This window comes from Schistocerca piceifrons, chromosome 2 (genome assembly GCF_021461385.2).
Source record: "Schistocerca piceifrons isolate TAMUIC-IGC-003096 chromosome 2, iqSchPice1.1, whole genome shotgun sequence".
NCBI classification, from domain to species: domain Eukaryota; kingdom Metazoa; phylum Arthropoda; class Insecta; order Orthoptera; family Acrididae; genus Schistocerca; species Schistocerca piceifrons.
Genome location: NC_060139.1, coordinates 119,137,074 through 119,164,657, shown reverse-complemented (window position 1 = coordinate 119,164,657; position 27,584 = coordinate 119,137,074). Strand labels below are relative to the sequence as shown.

Sequence of the window (27,584 nt, the reverse complement as noted above, 5' to 3'; positions counted from 1 at the left end):
TGTAAGACAGATCTCACAAGTGTAGTCTTCAGGATGAGATGAGTAAATAATTAAATGAAGTTGTACCTCCAGTTTTTAAGAATTCTCATAAGTTATCAGGTGTCAAGGGTAAAAAGAAATACAACAGCAGTGCTCCACGAAGTTCCAAGTCTTGTGCTATACACACCCACACCCACCCACACACACACACACACACACACACACACACACACACACACACAGAAAAAAAAATACAGCGAAAAGCCAAACAATACAAAATGTAAGTGTGTGACATGTGGTGTGCACCCTGACAAATCCAAACTCTTTGAAACTATTAACTCACTGCAAGAAACAGTGCATGGATCAGTTGAGGGGAACAGAAAGCTAGCTGATAGGCTGAGAAATACTGAAAGTGAACGTAATAAACTAAAGGCCACCAAGCAGGTTGAATGCAGATGCAACAATGGAGAAGTGTACACAATGGTTGATGATAACATTAATAATACCATTTCTCCAATGCATGCTGCTCACTATACAAACCATAGCATATACAGGGTTATCCATTGATAGTGACCGGACCAAATATGTCACGAAATTAGCATCAAACGAAAAAATAAGAAGAACAAATCTGTTTGAGCATGATGGGGGAACACAGATGGTGCTACGGATGGCTCACTAGATGGCGCTGCCATAGGTAAAATTGATAGAAACTGCATTTTTTTAAAAAATATGTACCCCATTTTTATTACATATTTGTATAGTATATAAATAAATAGGAATGTTTGATTTGGAACATTTGTATTAATTTGTGATGGATAGCGCTGTAATATTTTCACAAATGTAGCAATGCACCCAATAGCACTGTGTGCAATTCATTAGTTAAATTAGGTATGATAATACAGTTGTCCATCTAGAGGGTTGGATCCCCTCCTTCGAAAGCGTCAGATTGCAAAGCCTGGGCTACTCTCAGGGTGGAATCTCCGTCTTCGAAGATTGTGTGTGTGTGTCTGTCTGTCTGTCTGTCTGTCTGTCTGTCTCCCGCTGCTGTCGCTGTTCGTTCGTTCGTTCGTTCGTCCGCCTGCTGGCTGTCCATCGCCGTCGTCGCAACCGCTGCCGCCGCCGCCGCCTGCTGCTCGTCCGTCTGTTCGCCGCCGACGCCGACGCCGCCTGCTGTTCGCCGCTGCCCATCGCCGACGCCGACGCCGCCTGCTGCACGTCCGTCTGTCCGTCGCCGTTCGTCTGCAATGAGTACTCCCACCTCCAGCGTCATCTACACCTCCCCCTCCCCCTCTCCCACAGTCACTTCCTGGAGTGCCGCCTCTGGCCTCCCTCCTTCCACCTCCCCTTCCCTTCCTCCACTTACCCACCCCCCCTATCTCCTCCCCTGCTGTATACCCACACCTCTACACCCTTCCTCCAGCCTCCACACCCTCAACAGCTCCCACTACTACCCCCGCCCTCACGTACGCCTCTGTTGCCGCCTCTGCTGCCGCCCCTCAGGTGGTTGGCTTCCCCTCTCTCACCGACCCCGTCGCTTCGTCTTCTGCATCTCCCGCACGCATCACGTTGCGCCGAGCCACCATCGCCACCACTGAACCAGCTGCTTCTCCCGGTGCCTCCACTACGCCACAGGGATCTGCCACCCGCCACCTCCCTCTCCTCCCCGTCCCTCTCCCCTCCTCCCAGCCTCCAGTCTCCAAAAAACCCCAAAAGCGCGTCCTTACCGACTCTGCTCCCGCCACTTCCCACAAAAAATCAACGCCACCTCCCCCTCCCCCTGCCGTCACCATGGACACCACCCCTCCTCCTGCCACCCCTACCTTGGCCCCCACCCTCCACACCTTTGTCCTGTCCACTCCCGATCCTAAGTTCCTCGACGCTCGTACCCTCACCAAGGAAATACGAAAGTACTTACCTGGTGCTCCCATCTCCCAACTCATTCCCCGCAGGGACTCAGTCCTTATCAAGTCCCCGTCCCCATCATTTCACACAGACCTCCTGCGAAAACTCCCACGAGTTATGTTTGGCCCCCACGCCTCTCTGACACCCTTCCTTTCCGCTTCCACTCCTCGTCAGCCCCAGCCTCCCCGTCGCCCCCCCACCTACACCGCTGTGATCACCAAGCTCAGCCCGGTGATCACAGAGGATGAAGTGTTGGTAGAACTGAACTCCCACCCGGACTTGGAAATCCGCTCTGCTCGCCGTATCCACAATGCCTCTGGTCCCACCTACCTCATGCGGGTATTCTCAGAGTCCGCCCCGTCCATAGACCATCTCCTCACCCAGGGTGCCCTGATATACCACCGTCGCCACCCTGTTGAATCCTCCAAATCCCCTCCCCAATCCTACCGTTGCCAACGGTGCCTGATGTACAATGACCACCTGACTCCCAACTGCAAAAACCCCCCCACCTGTCCCCATTGCAAGGCCTCCCACTTTCTCAAGAACTGCCCCAACCTCGCTGCTCCTCCTTCCTGTAATACCTGCAATGGCCCCCATCCCACATACTCCCACAAATGTAAAGCTAAACCCCCTCCAGCCACCCCTGAACTTACAGTCCCAGTTCGTCCCGTCGATCCTCCTGTCCATCCTAACAATTCCCTCCGTCCACCCCCCACGGCCGAGGACATCATCCGGTTCATTACCGTTGTACTCCAAAACATTCACCCTTTTCAGCGCCCGCACACCTTCCAACAAATATCCCTTGCTGCTCGCTCTGTTTTCCACCTGAACACCTTCGCCACTTACTCCCACAACCAAGCCCACTTCACCTTCACCCGCCTCGACACCCTCGTTTAAGTCTCTTCCCTTCCCTCTCTTCCCCCCCTCCTTCCCGTCATGGCGCGGCACGAGTCTCGCATCCTCTTCCAGAACATTCGCTCCTTCCGCTCCAACAAATACCTCCTCATGCACACCCTCTCCCACCACCAGGTCGACACCTTCCTCTTGAACGAAACCTTTCTCCAGCCCCACCATTCTATCCGCTCCTCCCCCTATATCCTCCACCGCACTGATGCTCCTGGTCCTCGTGCGCAGGGTGGAGTCGCGATTGGCCACCTTAAGCATATCCCCGTCCGGCCACAACCTCTTCTCAATGACCCCACTGAACACCTTATCCTTAGCGTCTTCTTCCCCTCCCTCACCATTACCTGTGCCACCATCTATGTCCGCTCCACTGCTCCTCTTCCTTATGACTTCATCTCACACGTTGACCACACCTTCTCCACCTACGTGATTGCCGCCGACCTCAACGTCCATAGCCGCACTCCTGCTGCCCTTCGGCGGTGGCATCAGTTCCTCTCCACAATCCAGGGTGACCTTGTTCCCATTCCCCAGCACACCCGACCCGAAAGTAACACCACCCCCGATGTTGTCATTGCCTCCGCCAACCTCCTTGGGCGTATCACTGTCGCCGTCCTTGACCCCACAGGTAGCGATCACCTCCCTGTCCTTCTCACCATAACGTCTGCAAACCGCCCCCCTCCAGCTCCGCAACCTGCACCCCCTCCCAAGGTCGTCCATGACTATCGCCGTGCCAACTGGGATGCCTACCGGGACTCCATCTCCACCCAGGTCGAGAGCCACCCTCTTACCTATCGCCATCCTGACGACATCGTCCGCGCCTCGTCCTTCCTTCAGACGGTAATTACTGACGCCGTGGAGGCCCATGTTCCTACTAAAACCATCCACCCACACCGTCCCACTCTCCCTCCGCGGGCTGTCCTCCTCCTCCGTGAATCCCGCCGCCTCTATCGCTCCTTCCTCCGCACTCGTGACAGGGATACACTCCAACGCCACCGGCAAATACAGCGACACGTACGGAACCTTATTACAGCAACGAAGCGCCGGGACTGGCGCCAGACCTGCACACGACTCAATGCCACCCTCCCTATCAACTCCTCCAAGTACTGGTCTGCCTTCCATCGTCTTACTGGTTCCCTTTCCGCTCCCCACTACCCCCTTCTCCATAACGATCGCCCCCTTCCAGACAACCTCAGTAAGGCCAACCACTTTGCTTCCCACCTTTCCGAGGTCTTCTCCATCCCCGATGATCCCCACTTTGATTATTCTCTTTTCCCCACCGTCATGGAACGTGCTGATACCTCAGTCGCTCCACTTGCTCCTAGTCTCCAGTACTTGGGGCAGTTGCCCCCCTCCGACGTCAACACTCCCATCACAGCACAAGACATTAAACTTCTCCTCCAGTCCAAACGCAACACGGCCCCTGGTCACGACTGTGTCACCTACCGTCACCTTCGAGAAAGCCCCTATTCCTTCCTAACTGTCCTCGCCCATCTCTATAATGTCATCCTCTCTACTGGCTTCTACCCTGACCTGTGGAAGACCTCCCGCGTCCTCCTCTTCCTCAAACCCAACAAACCCCCTTCTGCCGCCTCTTCCTATCGTCCCATCTGCCTCACCTCCGTCTTCAGTAAGGTCCTTGAATCCATCCTCTCCCACCGTATCCATCGGCACCTTGCTCAACACCACCTCCTCCCCCTTACCCAGTGTGGCTTCCGACCCTCCTTCTCTGCTGACGACCAACTCCTCAACCTTGTTCACCTTCTGTCCCTCCAGCTCAACTCCCGTCGCTCCGCCATTTTTGTTTCCCTTGACCTCCAAAATGCCTATGACCGTGTATGGCATCCCGGTCTCCTCTTTAAACTCCAAACCTACGCCCTGCCTATCAATTTTGTCCGTCTGGTCGCTTCCTTCCTCTCGCACCGTCCTTCCTATGTCACCCTCCACAACACCAACTCCCGTCTCTTTTATCCCACGGCTGGCGTCCCCCAGGGTTCTGTCCTCTCCCCTCTCCTTTATCTCTTGTATACAGCTGATATGCCCAAGCCACCCCCACCAGTTCACCTTCTCCAATATGCTGATGACACCGCCTTCCTGGCTCTCTATCCTACCCTTCAACGGTCTCAACGTACCCTCCAAACCCACCTTAACCAGTTCACCACTTGGTGTAACCAGTGGCTCCTCCGTCTGAACCCCTCCAAAACCCAGGCAATCATCATAGGCCGTACCACTCGCTCCTTTCGCCTCCAAGATTTCTACCTCACCCTTTATGGTCGTCCTATCCAACTCACCCCCACCCTGAAATACCTTGGCCTCACCCTTGACCGACACCTCACCTGGACCCCTCATCTCCTGACCATCCAGCAGAAAGCCCATTCCCGCCTCCGCCTGCTGAAACTCCTGTCCGGCCGGACATGGGGATTGCATCCTTCTACCATCCTCCACACCTACAAATCCCTCATCCGTCCTATCCTCTGTTATGCCAGCGTCGCCTGGATCTCCGCCCCCACCCGCTTTTACAAGGCTCTCCAAATCCTTGAACGCCATGCGCTCCGCCTTGCCTTCCGTATCCGCCTTCCTTCCCCCACACGGCTCCTGTATGAACTGATCCCCTTCCCCCACCTCCTCTTGTTCCTCCAACATCTCCGCATCCTTTACATTGTTCGCAGGGTTGATCCCCCCCACCCTCTGGTTTCCTCCTTCCTCTCCACCCCTCGCCCGTTGCCACGCCTCTATCGCTGTATCCCTCCCTCTCTCCACCTCCACACCCTCCATCTCCTTCATCAGGGCAATTTCCAACGCCTCCCCCTCCCGGATGACGAACTTCGCCGTGACATATACCCTTCCTTCCAACTATAACCCGGCCTTGTTCCCCCCCCCCTCCCCAGGGCCCCCTTCTCCTCTTTCCTCCTTCTCCCAGAGCGGATTCTCCTCCATCCCCCCCTCCCCTGAGACCCTGCACCCCATACTTGCCTCTCTCCTTCCCACATCCCTCCCTACCTGGCCCTCTTCCGAGCGACCCCCATTCCCCTCCCCCATCTCTTCCCCTCCCTCCCTTCTTCAGGTCTCCCTCATCTCCTTGAACCTGGCAGATCCTCTGTATTGATCATCATCAGTGTGCCACGTCAGTGTTGTGTTTCGTGCTATTTCTCGTGTGCGTCCAGAGGTGTGATTTTAATTGTGTACTGCCTTGAGGTTCGCCGTCAGTGTGCTATGCCATCCGTCAACACCTTCATGCTCCAGTCATACTGTGCCTTGTGTTCTTTTAATCGTCGCAGAGTGTGGCTTTTTGTGTGTGCTACTTTTAAACAGTTTTTTTATCTCCATTTTACAGTCACCCCGTTTTTTTTTTGTATATTGCCTTCCATGATGTTCTCCCTTTTGTATATCTATGTTCGCCTTCTTCTCTCCTTTGCTGTTTTTAAATGTCTTCTATTGTTTTGTTCTATGTCTTTCGGCTGAAGAGCAGCGCATATGCTGCTGCCAGCCCGCCCCGATGGGGAATTGAAATACAATAAAGAAAAAAAAAAAAAAAAAAAAAAAAAAAAAACAGTTGTCCTACCTACAAATCCCTCATCCGTCCTATCCTCTGTTATGCCAGCTCGCCTGGATCTCCGCCCCCACCCGCTTTTACAAGGCCCTCCAAATCCTTGAACGCCATGCGCTCCGCCTTGCCTTCCGTATCCGCCTTCCTTCCCCCACACGGCTCCTGTATGAACTGATCCCTTTCCCCCACCTCCTCTTGTTCCTCCAACATCTCCGCATCCTTTACATTGTTCGCAGGGTTGATCCCCCCCACCCTCTGGTTTCCTCCTTCCTCTCCACCACCCCCGCCCGTTGCCGCGCCTCTATCGCTGTATCCCTCCCTCTCTCCACCTCCATACCCTCCATCTCCTTCATCAGGGCAATTTCCAACACCTCCCCCTCCCGGATGACGAACTTCGCCGTGACATATACCCTTCCTTCCAACTATAACCCGGCCTTGTTCCCCCCCCCCCCCCCCCCCCCCCGAACCCAGGGCCCCCTTCTCCTCTTTCCTCCTTCTCCCAGAGCGGATTTTCCTCCATCCCCCCCCTCCCCTGAGACCCTGCACCCCATACTTGCCTCTCTCCTTCCCACATCCCTCCCTACCTGGCCCTCTTCCGCGCGCCCCCCATTCCCCTCCCCCATCTCTTCCCCTCCCTCCCTTCTTCAGGTCTCCCTCCTCTCCTTGAACCTGGCAGATCCTCTGTATTGATCCTCATCAGTGTGCCACATCAGTGTTGTGTTTAGTGCTGTTTCTCGTGTGCATCAAGAGGTGTGATTTTAATTGTGTACTGCCTTGAGGTTCGCCGTCAGTGTTACGTTGTGTGCTATGCCATCCGTCAACACCTTTATGCTCCAGTCATACTGTGCCTTGTGTTCTTTTAATCGTCACAGTGTGTGGCTTTTTGTGTGTGCTACTTTTAAACAGTTTTTTATCTCCATTTTACAGTCACCCCGTTTTTTTCTTTGTCTATTGCCTTCCATGATGTTCTCCCTTTTTATATCTATGTTCGCCTTCTTCTCTCCTTTGCTGTTAAAAAAAAAAAAAAAAAAAAAAAAAACAGTTGTCCAGACCAACTCCTATGCCTCACTCATCTCCTCTCCCTCCAGCTTAACTCTTAACTCCCGTCTGTTGCTCTGCCATTTTTGTCTCCCTGGACCTCGAAAAGGCCTACGACCATGTATAGCATCCTGGTCTCTTGTTTACATTCCAGACCTATGCCCTTCCTATCACCCTTGTCTGTCTGATTACCTCCTTCCTCTCCCACCGCCCCTCCTACGTTACCATCCACAATGCCAATTCCCACACCTTCTACCTCTCCGCGGGTGTGCCCCAGGGCTCTGTCCTCTCCCCTACCACCTGTACACGGCAGATATGCCCCAACTCCCCCCTCCGGTCCATCTCCTACAGTATGCCGATGACACTGACTTCCTTGCCCTCGCTCCTACCCTTCAACGGTCCCAATGCCTTTTGCAGAATCACCTTGACCTTTTTGCCACATGGTGAAACCAGTGGCTCCTCAAAATCAATCCTTCCAAGACCCGGGCAATCATTGTAGGTCATACCACTCGCTCCTTCTGGCTACTTGATTTTTCCCTTACCATCTGCGCTCATCCAGTCCGCCTCTCCCCCACCCTCACCTACCTTGGACTCACCATTGACCGTCACCTCACCTGGATCCTTCATATTTGCTCTATCCAGTCCAAGCCCACAACTGCCTCCGTCTCCTTAAACTCCTCTATGGCAGGACATGGAGGTTGAAAACTTCTACCATCTTCCACACCTGCAAATCCTTAATCCATCCCATCCTCTGTTATGCCAGTCCCACCTGAATATCGCCCCCCCTCCCCCCCCCCTCCACTGCCCCAAATTCTGTAAGTCCCTCCAGATCCTCAAGCCCCATGCACTCTGCCTCGCCTTCCATATATCCCTCCTGCCCCCACACGGATCCTCTAGGACCTGATTCCTTTCCCCCATCTGCTTCTTTTTGTCGAACATGTCCGCAGCCTCTACACCTCCCACCAACTTGATCCCCCCATCCCCTGGTTGCTCCTCTCCTCTCCAACCCCCGACCGCTGCCGCGCATTCACCATTGTGTGCCCCCTATCCTCCACCTCTACACCCTTCATCTCCTTTCCCGAGGTGGCTTCCATCAACTCCCCCTCCCGGATGATGCCCTCTCTCCCTCCATTTATCCCTTCCTATCAACTATGATTCTCGCTTCCCCCTCCCTCCTTCTGACCTTTTCCCGGGCTCCCTCTCCCCCCCCCCCCTTACCCCTTCCATCCTGTTTTTTCTCTACCTACCCACTCCTTGGCTCCTTTTTCTTTCCCGTCCATGGTCTTCCGCACTCCTTCCTCGTGTCCGTCCTGCTCCCCCCTTTTTCTGTGCCCTCTCCCTCCATCGGCCAGCCCCCTTCCCTCCCCCCCCATCCCTTATCTGTCTGGGCCTCCCCCCCATACCCATATGCCATCATACTCTATAGTGTAGTGTTTTCTGTGAGTGTTCAGTGTTGTGTGTCCCCTTAAGTTCTGCAAACAGAAACCAGACGTTGCCGTATTTCTTAACTGTGCCTGTCTATTTCCTAAGTGTTTTTAATCAGCATCACTGACCTCTTTGTTTTTTTATATTTTCTTCACACTTTTTTGCCATGTACCAGTTTTAAACAGTCACCGTTTTATCACCTCTTTTTATTGTTATATCTCCTCATTATGTTTTTTAACTCTGTAGGCTGCAGGCAGGCATTTGATGAGATTTTGCAACAGCTATATGATTCACAATTACTTTCACACTTGGATTTGAATGAAGAATTTTACCTGGCCTGTGATAGTTCAGATTTTGGACTGGTTGTGTATTTGTACCATGTGAATGAGGCTGATCCTGAAAACATTAAGACCATTGCATTTGCAAGCCGGACCCTGACAAAATGGGAGAGATAATACACCATAACAGAGAGAGAGAGGCAATTGCAATTCTATGGGGATTTACCAATTTCAGATTCTATTTGGCAAGCAGAATTACTAAGGTTGTAACAGACCACAAGGCATTGTCTTTCCTGCTTGAGAGCAAGCTATGTCATAGATGCCTCACTAGATGGGCACTCTCCTAGCAAGGATGCCACCGGGTGTTGAATACATCAATGTGAGTAGTCCGCAAGGGTTGGAACTGAGCATTAATTTGATAAAAGGCATTCAATATGAATCCTTTGTGACCAAGTTGCTAAAGAACATTCGAAGGGAACAAAATCAAGATCCTGCACTGAAGAGTGTCAAGGTGAAGTATGGCTGTGCAGGGGAAGAAAAATTGAGAAGGTACTACTTGGTTCATCAAAATATTCGGTATCAGCGTGTGGATGAGTCATCACAAGACTGGAGGTTGTGTATTCCAGAATATGCAGTCAAAAAGCTGGTGTTGTACACACATTTCAGTAATGCCAATTTGGCACAGGTAAGTGCTTAGAGGAACTCAAGAAGGAGTATATATTTTTTGGTATGAATACCATGATTTGCAAGATTCTATGAACATCTCATGTACATCAGACAACAAAGACAACTATTGTCAGATGTCAAGGATCTATGCACCCCATAAATCCAAAAGGCATTAAGGATATTGTGGCTGTTGATTTACTCAGTCCTCTGCCAAAATCTCATGGCAATTGCACACAACTTATGGTAATATTAGAGGTGTGTTCAAAGTATGTGAAGTTTTACCCACTAAGAAGAGAAAAAGGTAAGGTAATGTCCAGTAACCTGGAGAACCATTACTTTGTAAATGTGTGCAAACCCAAGCAAATTCTGACAGACAATGATCCACAGTTTATTTCAAGAGAGTGGAAGGAGATGCTACAGAGAAACAATGTTGAAAAAGTCTTAATAGTGAAATACAGATTGGCATCCAATCTGGCAGAGAGAATTATAAAGGAATTGAACTGCATGTGTCATGCTTATTACCACTGCAAGCACAGTAAATGGAAGGATTGTTTAGAGAACTTCAAAGGAGTAATCAACAGTATACGTGATACCATGACGGGATTTGCACCATGAGAAATTCTCCTTAACCAGCCACCTGAAAGTATATTTTCTGAGATTTGGTTACCTCCCCAGCCACAGATCGAACATGGGATGAAGAGATAGAGTTGGCCATGGAATACTCAGCAGAGAAAGGAGAAGCACGATACAATAATGCGGCCCATCAGCTATGAGATGGAGATCTTGTGTTAATTAAGACTCATGTGCATTCAACAAAGGTAAACAAAGACATACAGAAGTTCCACCATGTCTACAAGGGTCCATATCATATTATAGGTATTGAATGTCTAAATACTGTTGAGTTGGAAGCCATAAAGTCTGGTAAAGATGAGGGCGAACATCATGTGGAAAACATTAAATCATATTACAAACAGTATTGAGAACTAATATGTTTAAAGTACCTAAACAAAATGTAAAGTAAAATAATTCTGCTGTGTATGTGATTATATTGTTAATTGACTATGTAGATTGACAACCTTTGAACAGTATGAATAAGTGTTTATTTCTTATGGGAGCATTTAGTGAGATTTTCTTGTATGCTTAGAGCTGAGTGGTGGCATGTTACACAGTGTGTGGAAACAAACCAAATTGAAGAAATGGGTTGTGAAATGGAAAATACCTTTCCCAGATCTTCAAGTGAAACTTCTTTTTTAAGAGAAAACAATGTAATTGCCTCTGCTAAACAAGGAGCTGAGTGATGGCATGTTACACAGTATGTGGAAACAAACCAAACTGGAGAAATGGGTAGTGAAATGAGAAATGCCTTGCCCAGACCTTCAACTGAAACTTCTTTTTTTAGAGAAAACAACGTAATTGCCTCTGCTAAACAAAAACTGGCAATTTATCACCAGAAAATTAGAGGCCTCAGCAGTAAGATCAATAAACTTATAATTGATATTCATAAGCCATGAGATATAGGTTATGTTCATGTTTGTGCTTCTGTGAGCACTGTATTAATTGTGATAAAGAAAAACTTGTGATAAATAATTATTACTTGGCAACATTACTTTGTAGACAGTGAAAAGAAAGAGGTAGTGATACCATTTATGTTAAAACACTGTTACATGTAGACCAATTGGTGTGTAGAATTATTGTTTAGAACAACATTTGGAAGTGTGTGCCCTACAATTGTCTTTAAATAACTCCCATATATCAACAGTTACAGTGTACAGAGCACCTTCAGGGAACTTTAGTCCCTTTTTGAAGAAGTGAGATGTTCTCCTAATAAAATTATTTAAACACAAAAGAGATGTGAGAGATGTGATAGTGCTTGGGGCCTTCAATGTAAACTTTCTAACAAATTTCCAAGACCGAGCAGACCTAGAAAATCTGATGCCTGCATATAATTTTGCTTCCATAGTTAGCTTCCCTATTATAATAACTTCATGTATAAGCACACTGATCGATAACATATTTATACACCAGACCAAAATAGGTGATACAACTATCAGGCAAGCCCTGAATGGTCTCTCTCACCATGATGGACAAAGACTCACTAAAAATAGTGCATGTATCTATGAAAATGATAGTGGCCCAATTGGAAAATAGCTAGGACAATTAATGATGAAACTATCCACATTTTAAATCACATCTCCAAGCCACAAACTGGAGATCTGTGTATAATTTAAAAAATGCCAATTCCAAGTACAATCTTTACAGTAATGAAGTGGCGCTGATATTTGGGGCAATTCACAAAAAAAAAAAAATCATCTTTACAAGTCAGAAGGAGGTTGTCCAAATTTTGTGTAGAGTGCCTCCAAGAACCTTGTGTCACAAACTTTTTAAGCAAAGAGGAATACTGACATCTACTTCACAAAATCTCTTTTCAATCATGACATTCATGCTTCACAGTCTTTCTCAGTATGGAACGAATGAAATATACCATCATCAGAACACAAGAAGGAAATTTGACATACACTATGACCAAAAAAATTTGTCTCTGGTGCAAAAAGGTGTAAAATACACATGCATAAAAATCTTCACTGCCCTTCCAAATACTATTAAGGGTCTCCATGGTAATAATGTTCCACTTAAAAGTAAGCTAAAGGAGGTTTTGCTTGAAAAAATTTTCTATTCTCTAGCAGAATTCTGTACCAGAGACAGCTAAGATTATTTACCAAGTGTTATTGTGTATTCCTGATTCAATATATCTTGCTGCTTTAATTAGATTAATCAGTGATTTGTAAGTCAAGGAGATGGTCACTTTCACTCTCTAAAAAATTGTTTAGATAAGATCTGAAAATTGTATCTTAACCTCTGTTTGTGAGTGTAATTAGAATTAACTGATTGTGTTACTTTATTATTATTTTCAGTTTGTTTTCTTAGTCTTTGTTTATTGTCCTAATGGAAACAAATGTGATAATGAATTAAATGTTTTGACTCATTCCACATCCATGTGTTATCACGCAAAAATGGATTTATGGAATATATATTGCAGTAAATAAAGTAAATAAATACATTTACAAGCAATCCCCTTTGCAGACTGATTGCACTTTCCTAGTATCCTGCCACTTGCTTTACCTATGAATGAGCCACAGTGACTTGTGTATTTCATATCTCTACAAATTGTTACACACAGGTATTTGTAGTATTTGATCAATTCCAATTGATATTACTCACTGATATTGTAGTCACAGATTATTACTTGTTTCCATTTTGTGAACTGTTCAGTATTATATTTCTGAACATGTAAAGTGAGTTGTCAGTCATTGCATCACTTTGAAATCTTATCAAGATCTGATCGATTATTTGTACTGATTTCTTTTTTCAGAAATTACTTCATTACAGGTAGCTGCATGACCTATGAAAAGTCTGAGGTTGCTGTTAATGCTGTCTGCTAAAGTTCACGTCATGTAGGAAGGCTGGCCTATTTTCAGCCGTTCTGTGCATCCCCCACCATTAACCGCTAGCAGCCAATAAGATTCATTCTCTCCTTGGGTGGCTAGCTGTGAGTTAGAATCTAGACTGTGAGAATCTCTCTCCCACATGCCGTATTTCGTGACAGTGCAGTTTCACTCACAGAGGGACTGAATTATTCATTCAGATGTCAGTGTTACTTTCTTGTAACAGTATAGCTGTGATAGTTTATCTGTAATGTTTTAGTGTGATTTCCAAATGAATATGTCAAATTATGGCAATAAAAGTGAAGTTCCTCACAAGCAACTTTAATTAAAATGCATACCTGTGGAGTATCATCTTAGTTGTGTGACTGGGTGATTTCCTGTCAGACAGGCCACAGTATGCAGTAATCAACAGAAAATCGTGGAGTGAAACAGAAATGATATCTGGCATTGTAGGCCTTCTCCTGTTCCTGATCTCATAAACGATTTACAAGACAATCTGAGCTGTCCTCTTAGACTGGTTGCAGATGATGCTGTAATTTACCATCTTATAAAGTCATCAAAAGATTAAAACAAATTACAGCATGATTTAGACGAGATATCTGTCTGGTGGGAAAAGTGACAATTGACTCTAAATAATGAAAAATCTGAAGTCATCCACATGAATACTAAAAGGAATCCACTAAGTTTTGGTTTCTTGAATGAAGCATACAAATTTAAAGGCTGTAAGTTCAATTAAATAGTTAGGGATTACAGTTAGAAATAACTTAAATTGCAATGATCACATTGTAATGTGCAGAAAGCTCACCAAAGGTTGCAGTTTATTGGTAGAACACTTAGAAAATGCAATAGGTCTACTAAAGAGACTACTGACACCATGCTTTTCCGCCCTAGATAGGATTGATTGAAAAATTTCAAAGAAGGGCAGTTCTTTTTATGTTGTTACAAATTAGGGAAGAGAATGCCATGATTATGATATGTGAGTGGGGGTGGCAATCATCAAAACAAAGGCATTTTTCATTGTGGCGGGGTCTTCTCATAAAATTTCAACCACCAGCTATCTCCTCAGAGAGTGAAAATGCCTTTTTGGCACCCACCTACATAGGGAGGAATGATCACCATAATAAAATAAGAGAAATTAGAGCTCTCACAGAAAGATTAAAGTGTTTGTGATTCCCGCGCACTATCAGAGAGTGGAATGGCAGAGAAATAGCTTGAAGGTGGTTTGATGAACCCTCTCCCAGGCACCTAAGTCAAGGAGGTTTATGTGCTGCATTCATAACTTTTTCAAATATGAATCTGAAAGTGAGACTTCTATTTTTGACATTCTGAAGACTCAAGAATGAAATGCAGAAGCATGTGTCAGCAAGAGAACTGTACGGAGAATACTAGACAAAAGTGGCGAAGCTGTAGAAACCTCAGGAAAATTTATTTTTGTGTTGCCTAGAAAGCATCTAAATCACAAAAACCTGTAACACAAATGGATGGTTTTGACTATGATATTATGAAGCACTCCATTTTTGAAATGTATATAAGCAGGGAATAACCAACATCAAAAAAACTTGTTACATTTATGCCTGAGCAAATTGGCTTGAAAGGTAAGGCTTCGTCAAAACAAAGAATTTTAAGACATTGGTTTCAAGTACATTAAAAAGAGAGTTTATAATTGAAAGAAGCGACAGAGCAGCAGCACAAACCACATCCCTTATAAAGATACATGATACAAGAGGGGGATGTAGTTCTACGGCGTATTACAGTGATGGAACATGGATGAATCAGTATCATTCCATGAATACTTGCTGGAAAATGAGTGATGGTACTAGCAGTTTTAAAGTTACCACAGGAAAAGGTTCTCAGATACTTATTCTGCATGCTGGCTCTTCTTCTGGTTTGGTTCCTGAGACTAAACCTGTATTTAAGTGTAAGAAAATTGGCAGTAACTATCATTGGGAAATGAACGCTGCCACTTTAAAGAAGCAGTTCATTGAACAATTCCTGCCATACCTTGCTTCAAAGTTGGCCATTGTAATTACCATGGCAGTTATCACTCAGCTGTTACAGAGAAAAGACCAAGTACGAGCACCTAGAACGCGGATTTGTGCTCTGGCTGTCAAATAAAAATATTCTGGGCAATATAAGCCAGACTCATGCTAAACTCTTGCAGCTCGTTAATTTATAAAAGTCACATAACAGAATGTGAAAGTTTGACTTTCTTTCATGTGCATGTGGTCACAAGGTTTTGCGTTTATCCACTCACTGCCAGCAGAAGCCAATAGAATTAATTTGTGCACAGGTTACAAGCTATGTGGTAAAGAAAATAAAACATTCAAGATAACAGACACTGAAATGCTTTTGCGTGAAGCAGTAGACAGCATCACCCTTCATCGTGGGGACACTGTGTGTAGCATGCTGCAAAATTTCAGAAATAAGACTTTGACAGGGAAGTGAAGATGGTTTAAACCTTTGAATCTATCATCCTAAATTGACAATGTAATGGTTCAGACATGGACTCTGACAAAAACATTTTTAAACCGTGCATCTTTAAAACCGAGAAAGATTATTACTTTACTTTGCTTCAAAGTCTACATTACTAAAATTTATTAGTATTTTAGTGATGTAGACTTTGAAGCAAAGTAAATTAATAATCTTTCTTGGTTTTAAAGATGCACAGTTTAAAAATGTTTTTGTCAACATATCAACTGCATACATAGCACATGAGAACTTCCTTTTATTGATTAGGTATATGTAGCCTATGAAGCATTCACACTATAATGTTCAAACATTGCCCAAGGAGAAGTTAAGCTTTTCCCATGGTGTTGTATGCTCTAATTACTTATCAGAATGTAGCCGGATAAATTCGTAAAAAACTCTAGTATTTTGACAAGTAAACTCCCGTCAGTTTCAAGACATTAATTGATAAATGCCTTAAAATGAAGGGGAGGGTTACCTGCCGAGATATTGGTGGTTTTCGATTTTATCATCAGCATTCCATCGAGTTATTCACAGATGATGCTTAATTGTTTGCTTGTTCAGTGTATCTCAAATGCGTTCTCCCACTGTAATGTCAAACAAATTAATTCAAACTCATAATGCCTCTTGAGACCGAAAAATCTTTTGCACTAGTCTTTGCTTAACTCATAGTGATTTACATTTAACTGCAGCAAAACACACCCAAATACATGCATTACACATTTTAAAAAATTATATGGCGTAAAAGCAATTGTCAAACAAATATAATGATTTCAGTTTAAATATGAAGTTTATTTTGTTGTGTATTACACTTTTACTTATAATATAGTCCAAATCACAATAAATGGCAATTACTGTATCCATTTATGATGATATTGTCATTAGACAATCGTCATTTTGAGAAAAATTGTAATTGACATCTTCACAAAGCTGTGCCAGCTGTTCTCTCCTAATGATGTCACACAGACAATTGCTATGGAGCAGTGGACACAACCTCAAGATGCTAAGTAAGACTTCTCTCATGCAGATGACTGATCGATATCGGTTCTAAAACATACTATTCCCTCATAGATTTGGACATATTGTATGATATACTAAAGGCAAATGGGCCTAATTGTTGTCCGCAGCAACACAGTTCATAAACATGGACCTCATTTGTCTGCCTTCTGCCATCACGAATGTGCAGACCTCATCCCCTCCACACTTCCCTATCACTCCATCTCCGTGCACAGAAGCGGCATCCTATGTGACACGGGTTATAAGCCATTAATACATAGCAAGGATAGTGAGGGTCCCAACACACTTTTGTGGGGTGTTATTAAAGTTATTTCTACAGTTACAGAGGACTCTCCATCTGAGATAACATGCTACATCATCCCTACCAAGAAATCCTCAATCCTGGCACAAATTTCACATGATACTCCATATGATAGTACTTTTTAAAATAATAAGCATAGGTATTGTACTGAGAAGTTGAGTTATACTGCATCTATCTGACTGCCTTGATCCATGTTTTTTAGGATGTCATGTAACAAAAGTGTGAGTTGGGTTTCACATGACTCATGCTTTCAGAATCCATGCTGGTTGGTATGGAGGTGGTCACACTGTTCAAAATACCTAATTATATTTGAGCTTACAATATTTTCTAAGATCCCAGAACAAATTAATTTTAAGGGCATTGGGTTGCAGTTTTGTGGATCACTTCTGCCACTCTTCTTGTACCTGAGTAAGACATGCTTTCTTCCAACTACCATGCACAATTTTTTGTTTGAAGGACCTAAGTTCAATTTTTGTGATTTCAGCTGTTTGTCAATACTAATGACACTAATGTCTGCGTTACTCATCTTTACACTGGTGCCAAAAGCAAATTGGGTCAATACTCCTGGATTTTCCTTTGTGAAAGAACATTTGAAAATGTAATTTCTGCCTTTGCTTTGTTACTCTCAGTATGAGTTGCTGTCTCGTCCATTAGTTTCTGGACGCTAACATTGTTACCACTAACTGACTTTATATATAACCAGAATGTCTCTGAGTTTTGTGAGAGATCTTTTGATAATATTTTGCTCTGGTTGTCACTGAAGATTTTAGGCATTGTCTTCTTCACAGCCAAATGCATTTCATTTAGCATCTCTCTATCTGTAGTCCTACACTTTGTTTCACTCTATTATGGAGTAGAATCTGTTTCTTTAGAAGTATACCAGAGAGGGTCCCTCCCATCATGACCTCTTCTACTGAGAACATAACTATTTAGTGCATAGTCAACTATTCTTTTAACTTGAGCCATAGTTCCTTTACATGCTTCTGTCCAGAGCTCAATGTTTCACAGCCCTCACTGAAATGTGACACTACTGCCTCTTTATCTACTTTGCTGAATGGAGAAATCTCTCTACTTGTTTTTGTGATCATTTTTATTTTGATACTTGTCTATAGATCAAATGTATTTCCATCACGATAGGACATACAAACGATAGTTTTCAGCAAAGGCATTTAGCAATGTGTCACAGGATTTCTTGTCACACCAGTTATTTACAAAACTCCAATTTTCCTAATTCACTGATGGATGGGTAAAGCCTCCACCAATGATCGCAGTATGAATGGGGAATTTATGACTAACAACCTGAAGTTTTCTCTAAGGTTTTCAGGTACATCTAGGAGTGAGATCTAATATTAAGTTTATGCTCACTGCTGATACAGAGTCTTGCCCAAACAATCTTGCATGCAGCTTAAATTTCTATCTCAGTGGATTTGAGTTTCTTGTCTACTGCAACAAACTCACCATCTCTGTTTCCCATTAGTCATCTTTTTGATATACACCTCCCTCTCCACAAAACCTCACTGCTACTGATTTTGGGTTTTATGTGTGTTCCACTGCTTTTTAGAAGCACTTCAAGCTATGCCACTTTGTTATGAATGTTCTGGCAGTTAATCACTAGGATTTTAATACTCTTACTCATGAGGACCATTGCCTTGGATTTAGAAGCAAAAATGCAGTTCACATAAAATATTTATTTCATTCTGTGTACATATGTTATCTCTGACAGTATACTGTTACTTCTTAGGAACTTCCAAAAAAATTTTTAAATAAAATATTAATGTATTTATAACAATAAGATAAAAAAATGAATTCTAGTAAAACTGCAGTGATACATTTTTCATTGTGCTCTAAACAAGAAATAAACAAATTACGAGTTTTTTTTTAAATGAAAAGGTTTTCTCATCTACAGCTAATCACAATTTGGAGTACTGAAGCGCCCAACAAAAATGCTTGTTTTTGTTTTGCAATCAATAATAAAGAATACAAAAGGGTGATCTGCCTTGAAAGTTATTGGCTCCTGTGGAATTGGGGCCATCCTCAGGCACATAACTGCACCTGGAATGAAAATTAGTTTCAGTAACAAATAAATCATCCATTTTTTAGACTGAATCAAATGTTTCCTTAGGCATGTCTTATGGACACAGTTGTACTGCAAAATTAGGATATATATTGTAGCTGTTACTGTTGTCCACCAATAGCAAGTCACTCAGGTATTCAATAGGATAGACTAATTTAAGTGAAAACATTTGTGGCACGTTAGAAAGAAGCCTTGTTCAAGATAATAAACGATGGGAGTAGAAATTACATTTTTTAGAGAACAATCAAACAAAGGAAAATCCAGGATGGAAGGTAACAATATTATGAAATGAAAGTTGCCACTCACCATATAGGAGAGATACAGAGTCGCAGATAGGCACAACAAAAGGACTGTTACAAATACAGCTTTCAGCTCGTAAGGCCTTCATCAAAAATAGACGACAGACACACACACACACACACGCACACGCACACGCACACACAGGCACATATGCACACGCAACTCACACACGCATGACTGCAGTAGTGGCAACTGGGTGGGGGCAAGGAGGAGGCTGGGGTGGGGAGGGGGAGGGATAGTAGGGTAGGGATGGTGGACAGTGCAGCGATGCTATGGAGTGCACAGGGACGAGGTGGAGAGGGTAGGGCAGCTATGTGCAGTCGTGAGGTTAGACGAAGGGCAGGGGAGAGGTGGAGAGAGAGAAAGAGTAGCAGAAAAGGAGAGAAGTAAAAAGACTGGTGTGATGGTGGAATGAGGGCTGTATTGTGCGGAATAGGAACAGAGAGGCTGGATGGGTGAGGATAATGACTAATGAAGGTTTAGGCTACAAGGGTTACAGGAATGTAGGATATATTGTAAGGAAAGTTCCCACCTGCGCAACTCTGAAAAGCTACTGTTGATGGGAAGGTTCCATATGGCATAGGCTGTGAAACGGTCACTGAAATGAAAGACGTCATTTTTGCATGCTCAGCAACTGGGTGGCCCACGGGTTTCTTGGTGACACCTTGTCAGTGGCCATTCATGCGGACAGGCAGCTTGTTGGTTGTCATGGCCTCATAGATTGCAGCACAATGGTTGAAGTTTAGCTTGTAGATCACATGACTGGTTTCACAGGTAGCCCTGCCATTGATGGGACAGGTGATGTTTGTGATCGGACTGGAGTACCGTATTTACTTGAATCTAAGCCGCACTCGAATCTAAGCCACACCTGAAAAATGAGACTCGAAATCAAGGAAAAAAATTTTCCCGAATCTAAGCCGCACCCGAAATTTGAGACTCGAAATTCAAGGGGAGAGAAAAGTTTTAGGCTGCACCTCCAAATCGAAACAAAGTTGGTCCATTGTAATATGAGACACAATTTAGGTCGAATGAATGACGATACAGCTACAGTAGTTTGGTTCGAGATGTAAGCTTAGCAGTTAAGCTTTACCAGGTAGCCATTGCTATGTGTCAGGCACTCCGTCCTTATTTATACGGGTACCCTTCCTTTTTCAAGTGCTTCGTCTGGTTTGAATTGATTGCTTATTTTTATTTGATCTGATAAGTGCTGTTCTCTTTGTTATAGATGTTTACGTCACTCTAAGCTGAAGATGCATTACTGTACTGTGTCATGCATTGTTCGTCGCATTCTCATAATGAGTGTTTACAGCCTGTGACCGCTCGCTCGCTGCATGGCTTGCTTTTGTGTGTGCTACCGCCACTTTTTTTTAAAAAAAGAGAGAGAGAGAGAGAGAGAGAGAGAGAGGAATCGTCTCATTAGCGAAACAATGGCAAGAGACTGCTATTTGTCGTTACTTACACTGCTGTTTACTTTGATAATGATCAACAAGAACCAAATAATACACTGTGTATGATAGAAGAAGTTCTGAACGAAAGTTTAGTGAAAATTTTTCTCCGTTTGAAAATCTTTGCAGACGCCTCTTTAGTACATTAAATTCTGCACAGAAATTAGAGTCATCTTAGATTTAAAAATCTAATCAATTGCCGTGCTTCATTTCTGACTGTATCACTATTACGCATAAGAATAATACGAATATAAACATGACATGATATGTATATTCTTCCGTGTTTGCTGTTGTCTCACTCTAGTTTAGTAGTTTATTAGGCAGACAGAATTTAAATGAGATAGCAGCAAACACGAAAGAATACGTGGCAAAAGTTTATATTCATATTATTCTTATGGTGAAGAGAATACTGCATGTGATTCACAATTCATAAAAGTTCCTATCAGCAGCCATCTCTTCTCACAGGTAGGAAAAAATTCAGAACGTAGAGTTGGCCATATTGACAAACATCCCTAACAGTCTTGCCAGTCGGATTTTCATAGTACATTGAAACGCTGCAGCATTCGAAGATGAACAATACGGAATTTTTAATTACTTCGATGGATAATGTATGAAAATGCAGTGGTCGAAACTCGGGGCGGAGGAAAAAAAGCTCGTCTTCCACCTTTTTTTTTAATTTATTTACTGACGCAGAGGTTTTGGCGCCAGTATTTATCTTTGTGCCTGCAAAGCATGCCTGTGTAGTGCTACATATATTCGATGGCAGAAGTTAGTTGTGGTGGCACCTACCAACATTTTTCAGAACTTCCGCTTACTTTGCACTCGATTCTAAGCCACAGGTGGTTTTTTGGATTACAAAAACCGGAAAAAAAGTGCGGCTTAGATTCGAGTAAATACGGTAGGTGGTGATGGGAGGATGTATGGGACAGATCTTGCATCTTTGGTCTATCACAGGGGTATGAGCCATGAGGTAAGGGATTGGGAGCAGAGGTTGTGTAAAGATGGATGAGTATATTTTATAGGATTGATGGATGGCGAAATACCACTGTGGGAGAGGTGGGAAGGATAGTGGGCAGGAGATTTCTGATTTCAGGGCATGATGAGAGGTAGATGAAACCCTGATGGAGATTGTAATTCAGTTGCTCCAGTCCTGAGTGGTACTAAGTTACGAGGAGAACACTCCTCTGTGGCCGGACAGTGGGACTTTGGCAGCTGGTGGGAAACTGGAAAGAAAAGGCATGGGAGATTTGTTTGTGTACAGAGGTTGGGAGGATAATTATGGTCTGTGAAGGCTTCAGTGAGACCCTTGGCGTATTTTGAGAGAGATCGCTTGTCACTGCAGATGCGATGACCCCTGGTGTCTAGGCTGTATGGAAAGAACTTCTTGGTCTGGAATGGGTGGCAGCTGTCGAAGTGGAGCTATTGCTGGTGGTTAGTAAATTTGATATGGATAGGGGTACTGATGTAGCCATCTCTGAGATGGAGGTCAACATCTAGGAAGGTGGCTTGTTGGATTGAGTAGGACCAGGTGAAGCAAATGGGGGATATGTTGTTGAGGTTCTGGAGGAATGTGGATAGGGTGCCCTCACCCTTGATCCAGACTGCAAAGATGTCATCAATGAATCTGAACCAGGTGAGGGGTTTAGGATTCTGGGTGTATATGAAGGATTCCTCTGCATGGATGGTATAGGATGGTGCCATGTGGGTGCTCATAGCCATACCTCAGATTTGTTTGTAGGTAATGCCTTCAAAGGAGAGGTAATTGTGAGTAAGGATATAATAGGTCACGGTTGTTGGTTTGGAATCTGTCAGGCATTGGCAAAGATAGTGTTCAATAGCGGTAAGGCCATGGGCATTAGCAATGTTAGTGTAAAGGAAGGTGGTATCAATAGTGACGAGCAGGGCACTGTGTGGTAAAGTGACAGGAACTGTTGAGGAAATAGTTGGTATCTTTTATATAGGAGGGTAGGTCTACGAGTAGACTATTTTCTTGCCATTAGTGTTTGCTAAAGTTATTGAAAAGGCTGTGTATGTAAGGATAATTGATTATTTTGTATCCCATAATTTGCTATCCAACGTACAGTTCAACTTTAGAAGTCATTTAACAACTGAAAATGCTATATTCTCTTTTCTCTGTAAGGTACTGGATGGGAATAGCTCACAACTGGTTCACCTCTTACTTTAACAAGAGACAGCAAAATGTCATTAATCAGTGTTGAGAATGGCTGTGATGTGGGGGTCTGAATGGGGTACGGTCAAATGGGGGTATTTATAAAAAAAAACAGGTAATTCTAAAATATTTCTGTTTACTGATGACACTAGCTTGATAGTAAAGGATGTTGTGTGCAATGCTGGTTCTGTTTCAAATAGTACAGTTCATGACATAAGTTCATGGCTTGTAGAAAATAAACTAACGCTAAATCACAGTGAGACTCAGTTTTTACAGTTTCAAACACACAATTCAACAAAACCCAACATTTTATTTTCACAGAATAGGCACATGATTAGTGAAACTTAACAATTCTGATTTCTAGGTGTTCAGATATACAGTAAACTGTTGTCAAAAGCCCACGTTCAGGATCTTGTTCAAAGACTTAATGCTGGCATTTTTACTATTCTAATGGTATCTGACCATTCGACTAGAAAATTAGTCTGCTTTGCTTATTTTCATTCACTTATGTTGTAGGGTGTTATATTTTGGGGTAACTCTACCCATTCTCAAAGGATATTTTTGGGTCAGAAATGAGCAGTTCAGGAAATATGTAGTGTAATTTCGCGAACCTCTTGTCGACCCATGTTCACTAGTCTGGGTATTCTGGCATTGGCCCCTCAATGTATGTATAATCTTTACTGTTTTTTCTTCTTAACAATATCAGCTTATTCCCAAGAATTAACAGCTTTCTCTCAGTTAATACTGGGCAGAATCCAATCTGCATTTGGATCACACTTTCTTAACTCTTGTGCAGAAAGGTGTGCAGTATACTGCTGCATCCATTCTCAATAAGCTACCACAAGAATTCAAAACTCTTAGCAGTAATCCACACACTTTCAAATCGAAACTGAAGAGATTCCTCATGGATCATTCTTTCCATTCTGTTGAGGAGATCCTTGAAAAATTAAGCTGATTTCTACGTTATATTGTTGATTGCATTTACTTAAACTTATGACTTGACTTTTTTTGGGTTCAAAAACATTTTATTTTATCTATTATTATTTTTATGTTGCAATTTCATGGAGTGACACACTCCATGACCTTGGAGATTTTCACCTCAATTTGGTCCTAGGAGATTTTCACCTCAATTTGGTCCTACAGAACTAGACATGTCAACAAATAAATAAATAAATGACTATGATACAAGCTGATCACATAAATAACGAGGGCTGTTAAAAAAGTAAGGTGACTTTTCAAATCGTGCGAGCAATGTACATTCAATTATCAATCTTACTTTGTTTTTGAAATGTTTATACACATGTCCCAAACATATGTTCACAGTTTCAGGTGTACCACATTCTTTGTTTGTTTTTGACAGACAGAAAGGTTAGACATGCTTTAGCGTCCTCGGCGATTTTCAATTATTACAAAAAATGGAGCATAGAATTTGCATCAAATTCTGTGTGAAAAATGGAACCAAGTGCACTAAAACACTTGAAATGTTGACAGTGGCATAAGGTGAATCTGCTCTAAGTAAAAGAAATGTTTATAAGTTGTACAACCTCTTCCAAGATAGCCAAGAAGATACCAGTGATGAACCTTGCTCTGGATGCTCCATCACGTCAGCAAGAGATGAGAATGTGAAAGCTGTGAAGAAAATTGTTTTGGAAAATTGTCAAATTACCATAAGAGAAGATGCTAAGGATGTTGGCACGTCGGTCGGCTCATATCATGCAATTTTTTTGGATGTTTTGGGCATGAGATGTGTGTCAATGAAGTTTGTTCCAAAACTTCTCAATTTTGATCAGAAGAACTATCACATGACCATCACTCAGGAGCTCTTGAATGACATCAGTGATGATCCTGATTTGCTCAAAAGAGTCATAACTGGTGACAAAACATGGGTTTATGGTTATGACGTTGAAACCAAAGTCCAATCATCCCAACGGAAGCATCCTGGAGAGCCAAGACAGAAAAAAGCACGCCAAGTTCGATCAAGTGTCAAGGTTTTGCTCACTGTTTTTTTTTTTTTTTTTTTTTTTCAATTACCATGGTATAGTGCATCATGAGTTTTTGTCTCAAGGTCATACTGTCAATAAGGAGTATTACCTTTACGTTATGCGATACACAAAAAACATCCAGAATTGTGGAAAAATAATTCATGTGTTTTGTATCACGACAATCCATCTGCTCATTCATAGTTGCTTGTGAGAGATTTTTTGGCCAAAAACAACATGACAACCATGCCTCAGCCACCATATTCACCTGATTTAGCCTCCTGTGACTTCTTCCTGTTCCGAAAACTGAAGAGGCCTATGAAAGGATGAAGATTTTCAACAATTGAAATAAAAGCTGCATCACTGGAAGTACTCAAGGCTGTGCCAAAAAGTGCTTATAAGAAATGCTCTGATGATTGAAAGAAGCATTGGCACAAGTGTATTGTGTCTAAGGGGGTTTACTTTGAAGGGAACAACATGAATATTGATGAATAAAGAAATATTGTGTCATAAAAATATAAAGCCACCTTACTTTTTGAACACAACTCGTACTTCGCATGGTACCATGCTACCCAATGTGTTGTCATAACATCTGAGTTGCACCATGACAGAAAGCTACAATCAGTCAAAATGAGCTGAATAATTTTCACAGAATATGAATGTGAATTTAACACAAACACTGTTTAGGTATTAGCTAATTTAGTCCCCTTGGGCACTATGAAGTAACAGGAGACAGAAATTATGAGTGGTTTTGGAATTACAGTTTGCCCAGCAATTCCCTGTTTATGGAGCTCCCTTCACGTTGTTTTGGTGTTAATGGGATTTGCGGGTGCAACTTTCAGTTCCGCAGTGGCTTTTGCAACTATTCTCTCCTTATTTTCCATCACAACCCTATTCTACGACCACACACTTTCATCCACGTTGTGGCTTAGTGGTTAATGTTTCTCCACTTGCCCTGTATGCAGTATAAATCTTCAATACAGTGTCTCTTGAAACGCCAAACACTTTGGCTACCTTGGTTATAAAAGCACCCAACATATCAGCATCAAGAATTTGCCCACATTCAAATTCATTTAGCTCCAACATAATGCACTCACAACTACACAGAACACTGTTCTGACAATTGACACTTGCAACATATTGAGGACACTACACTCATGCCATTCATGTCAAATACCACAATGAAATCTGCAGGTATGGCTAGCATTTCCATTTATGTTCAAGCATGTATTTCTCGCCGTGTTTCCATATTTTTGTTCATCCCTGTACACCTATTCTTTAACCATAAATAAATTAAGGTCCCCTGTCACAGTTTCTTTTGGTATATTTGGGCTCATCTCAGGAACTATTGTAACAATTCTAATACTGTGTCAACAAACTGATAGACTGATTCATAAGAAATGTTTGTGTATTTAATTTATAAACATTTTGTGCAAACTGCCTGAAATATGATGAATTACACTCCCTCACCATTGTGAAAATGATGCTATTGCTATCTGGCAGTGAATGACATAGAGATGAGTGTAAGTCTGCCCAAATGTGACACGTGAGCTACCAATACCAGGAGGCCAGCATGAGCTATGACCAACTTCCTAAATGACCTGTGATGCAAGACCTATCATATACCAAACTGATAAGAACAGAGTGGGGGGGTATAGAGCTATTGTTTAAGGGGTGTGTAGAGAAATATAGGAAAAGGTGACATACAAACAGTATCTCACACTGGAATGGCACTGGAATCAGCACATTCTCAGGAGGCACGAATGATATCTGTTCCATATTTAACTGGTGTTTGGAATGACATCCCATTGCACTGATGGGAGCTGTGACTACTACACTGCCTGCAGGATTCAGCAGTGATTGTCAGCTAATGGGTAGCTTTTACCATCGATGTCGATAGCTTACCTATGACTGCCCTACCAACAAATGAACAGTCACAGCAGAATGGCTTTTTGATCCCTTGCTTGCATTGTTAAGCAGGTGATAGTGGAGCCATCTGGATGACTAGTGAGTTGTGCTGCTTAAATCATGCAAGTTATATAAGTCAGTTAATTAATGTGGGTCTCTGAATTTTCATCATAGCTTTACACTGTGGTTTGTACACAAAATCATCCTTACACCAGATAAATCATTTAGTATCCAACAGTATTTGGATTCCCCATCTGGCACAAGTATTGATAGAACTTCAGAAATACTCAGGCTACAGTCTTCAGTTGTTTGATTGCTCCAAGCCCATGGGCTGCATTGTCACCCCAAGAAATGTAGTTATTATGCACCGTGTGTCAAGTGCATGGGACTTATATGAAGTAACAATACGCTTACACCCATACAGAATTGACTGGATGCAATCACTAGCTTAGCAGTTCCACAGAAGCCCAAAGAATTACAGTTGTTGCCCACCAAAGTAAATTATTATGCCAAGTTTATTCCCAATGTGACCCACGTTTCCAATCTGCCCAATCAGTTGTGTAAAAAGGCTGTTAAATCTGTGTGGTCAGAGGCATACTAGAAGGCTTTCAGCCAATTTAAAAAGTGCCTTAGGTCAGCTTCTTCTTTTGCAATATTCCATCCTGGCAAACCAATGCTTGCCACTGATGTTTCAGATTGTGACATTAATGCTGTGTTGTCCCACAAATATAGTTACGGCACAGAAG

General features: G+C 43.2%; 1 protein-coding gene across 2 annotated transcripts in view; it reads right to left on the bottom strand.

Moving 5' to 3' along the window:
- Positions 1–27,584, bottom strand: part of LOC124776371 (serpin B6-like) — a 280,271-nt gene that overhangs the window by 44,129 nt on the left and 208,558 nt on the right. Inside the window, exon 8 of one of the 2 annotated variants that reach the window (XM_047251331.1) lies at positions 18,680–19,014. The exons of the other annotated variant lie outside the window; for it this stretch is intronic. Coding sequence (XP_047107287.1) covers positions 18,869–19,014 — 146 coding nt within the window. The 3' untranslated portion in view covers positions 18,680–18,868. Of the gene's footprint in view, positions 1–18,679; positions 19,015–27,584 lie in introns of those variants that run through there. 2 annotated transcript variants of the gene reach the window in all.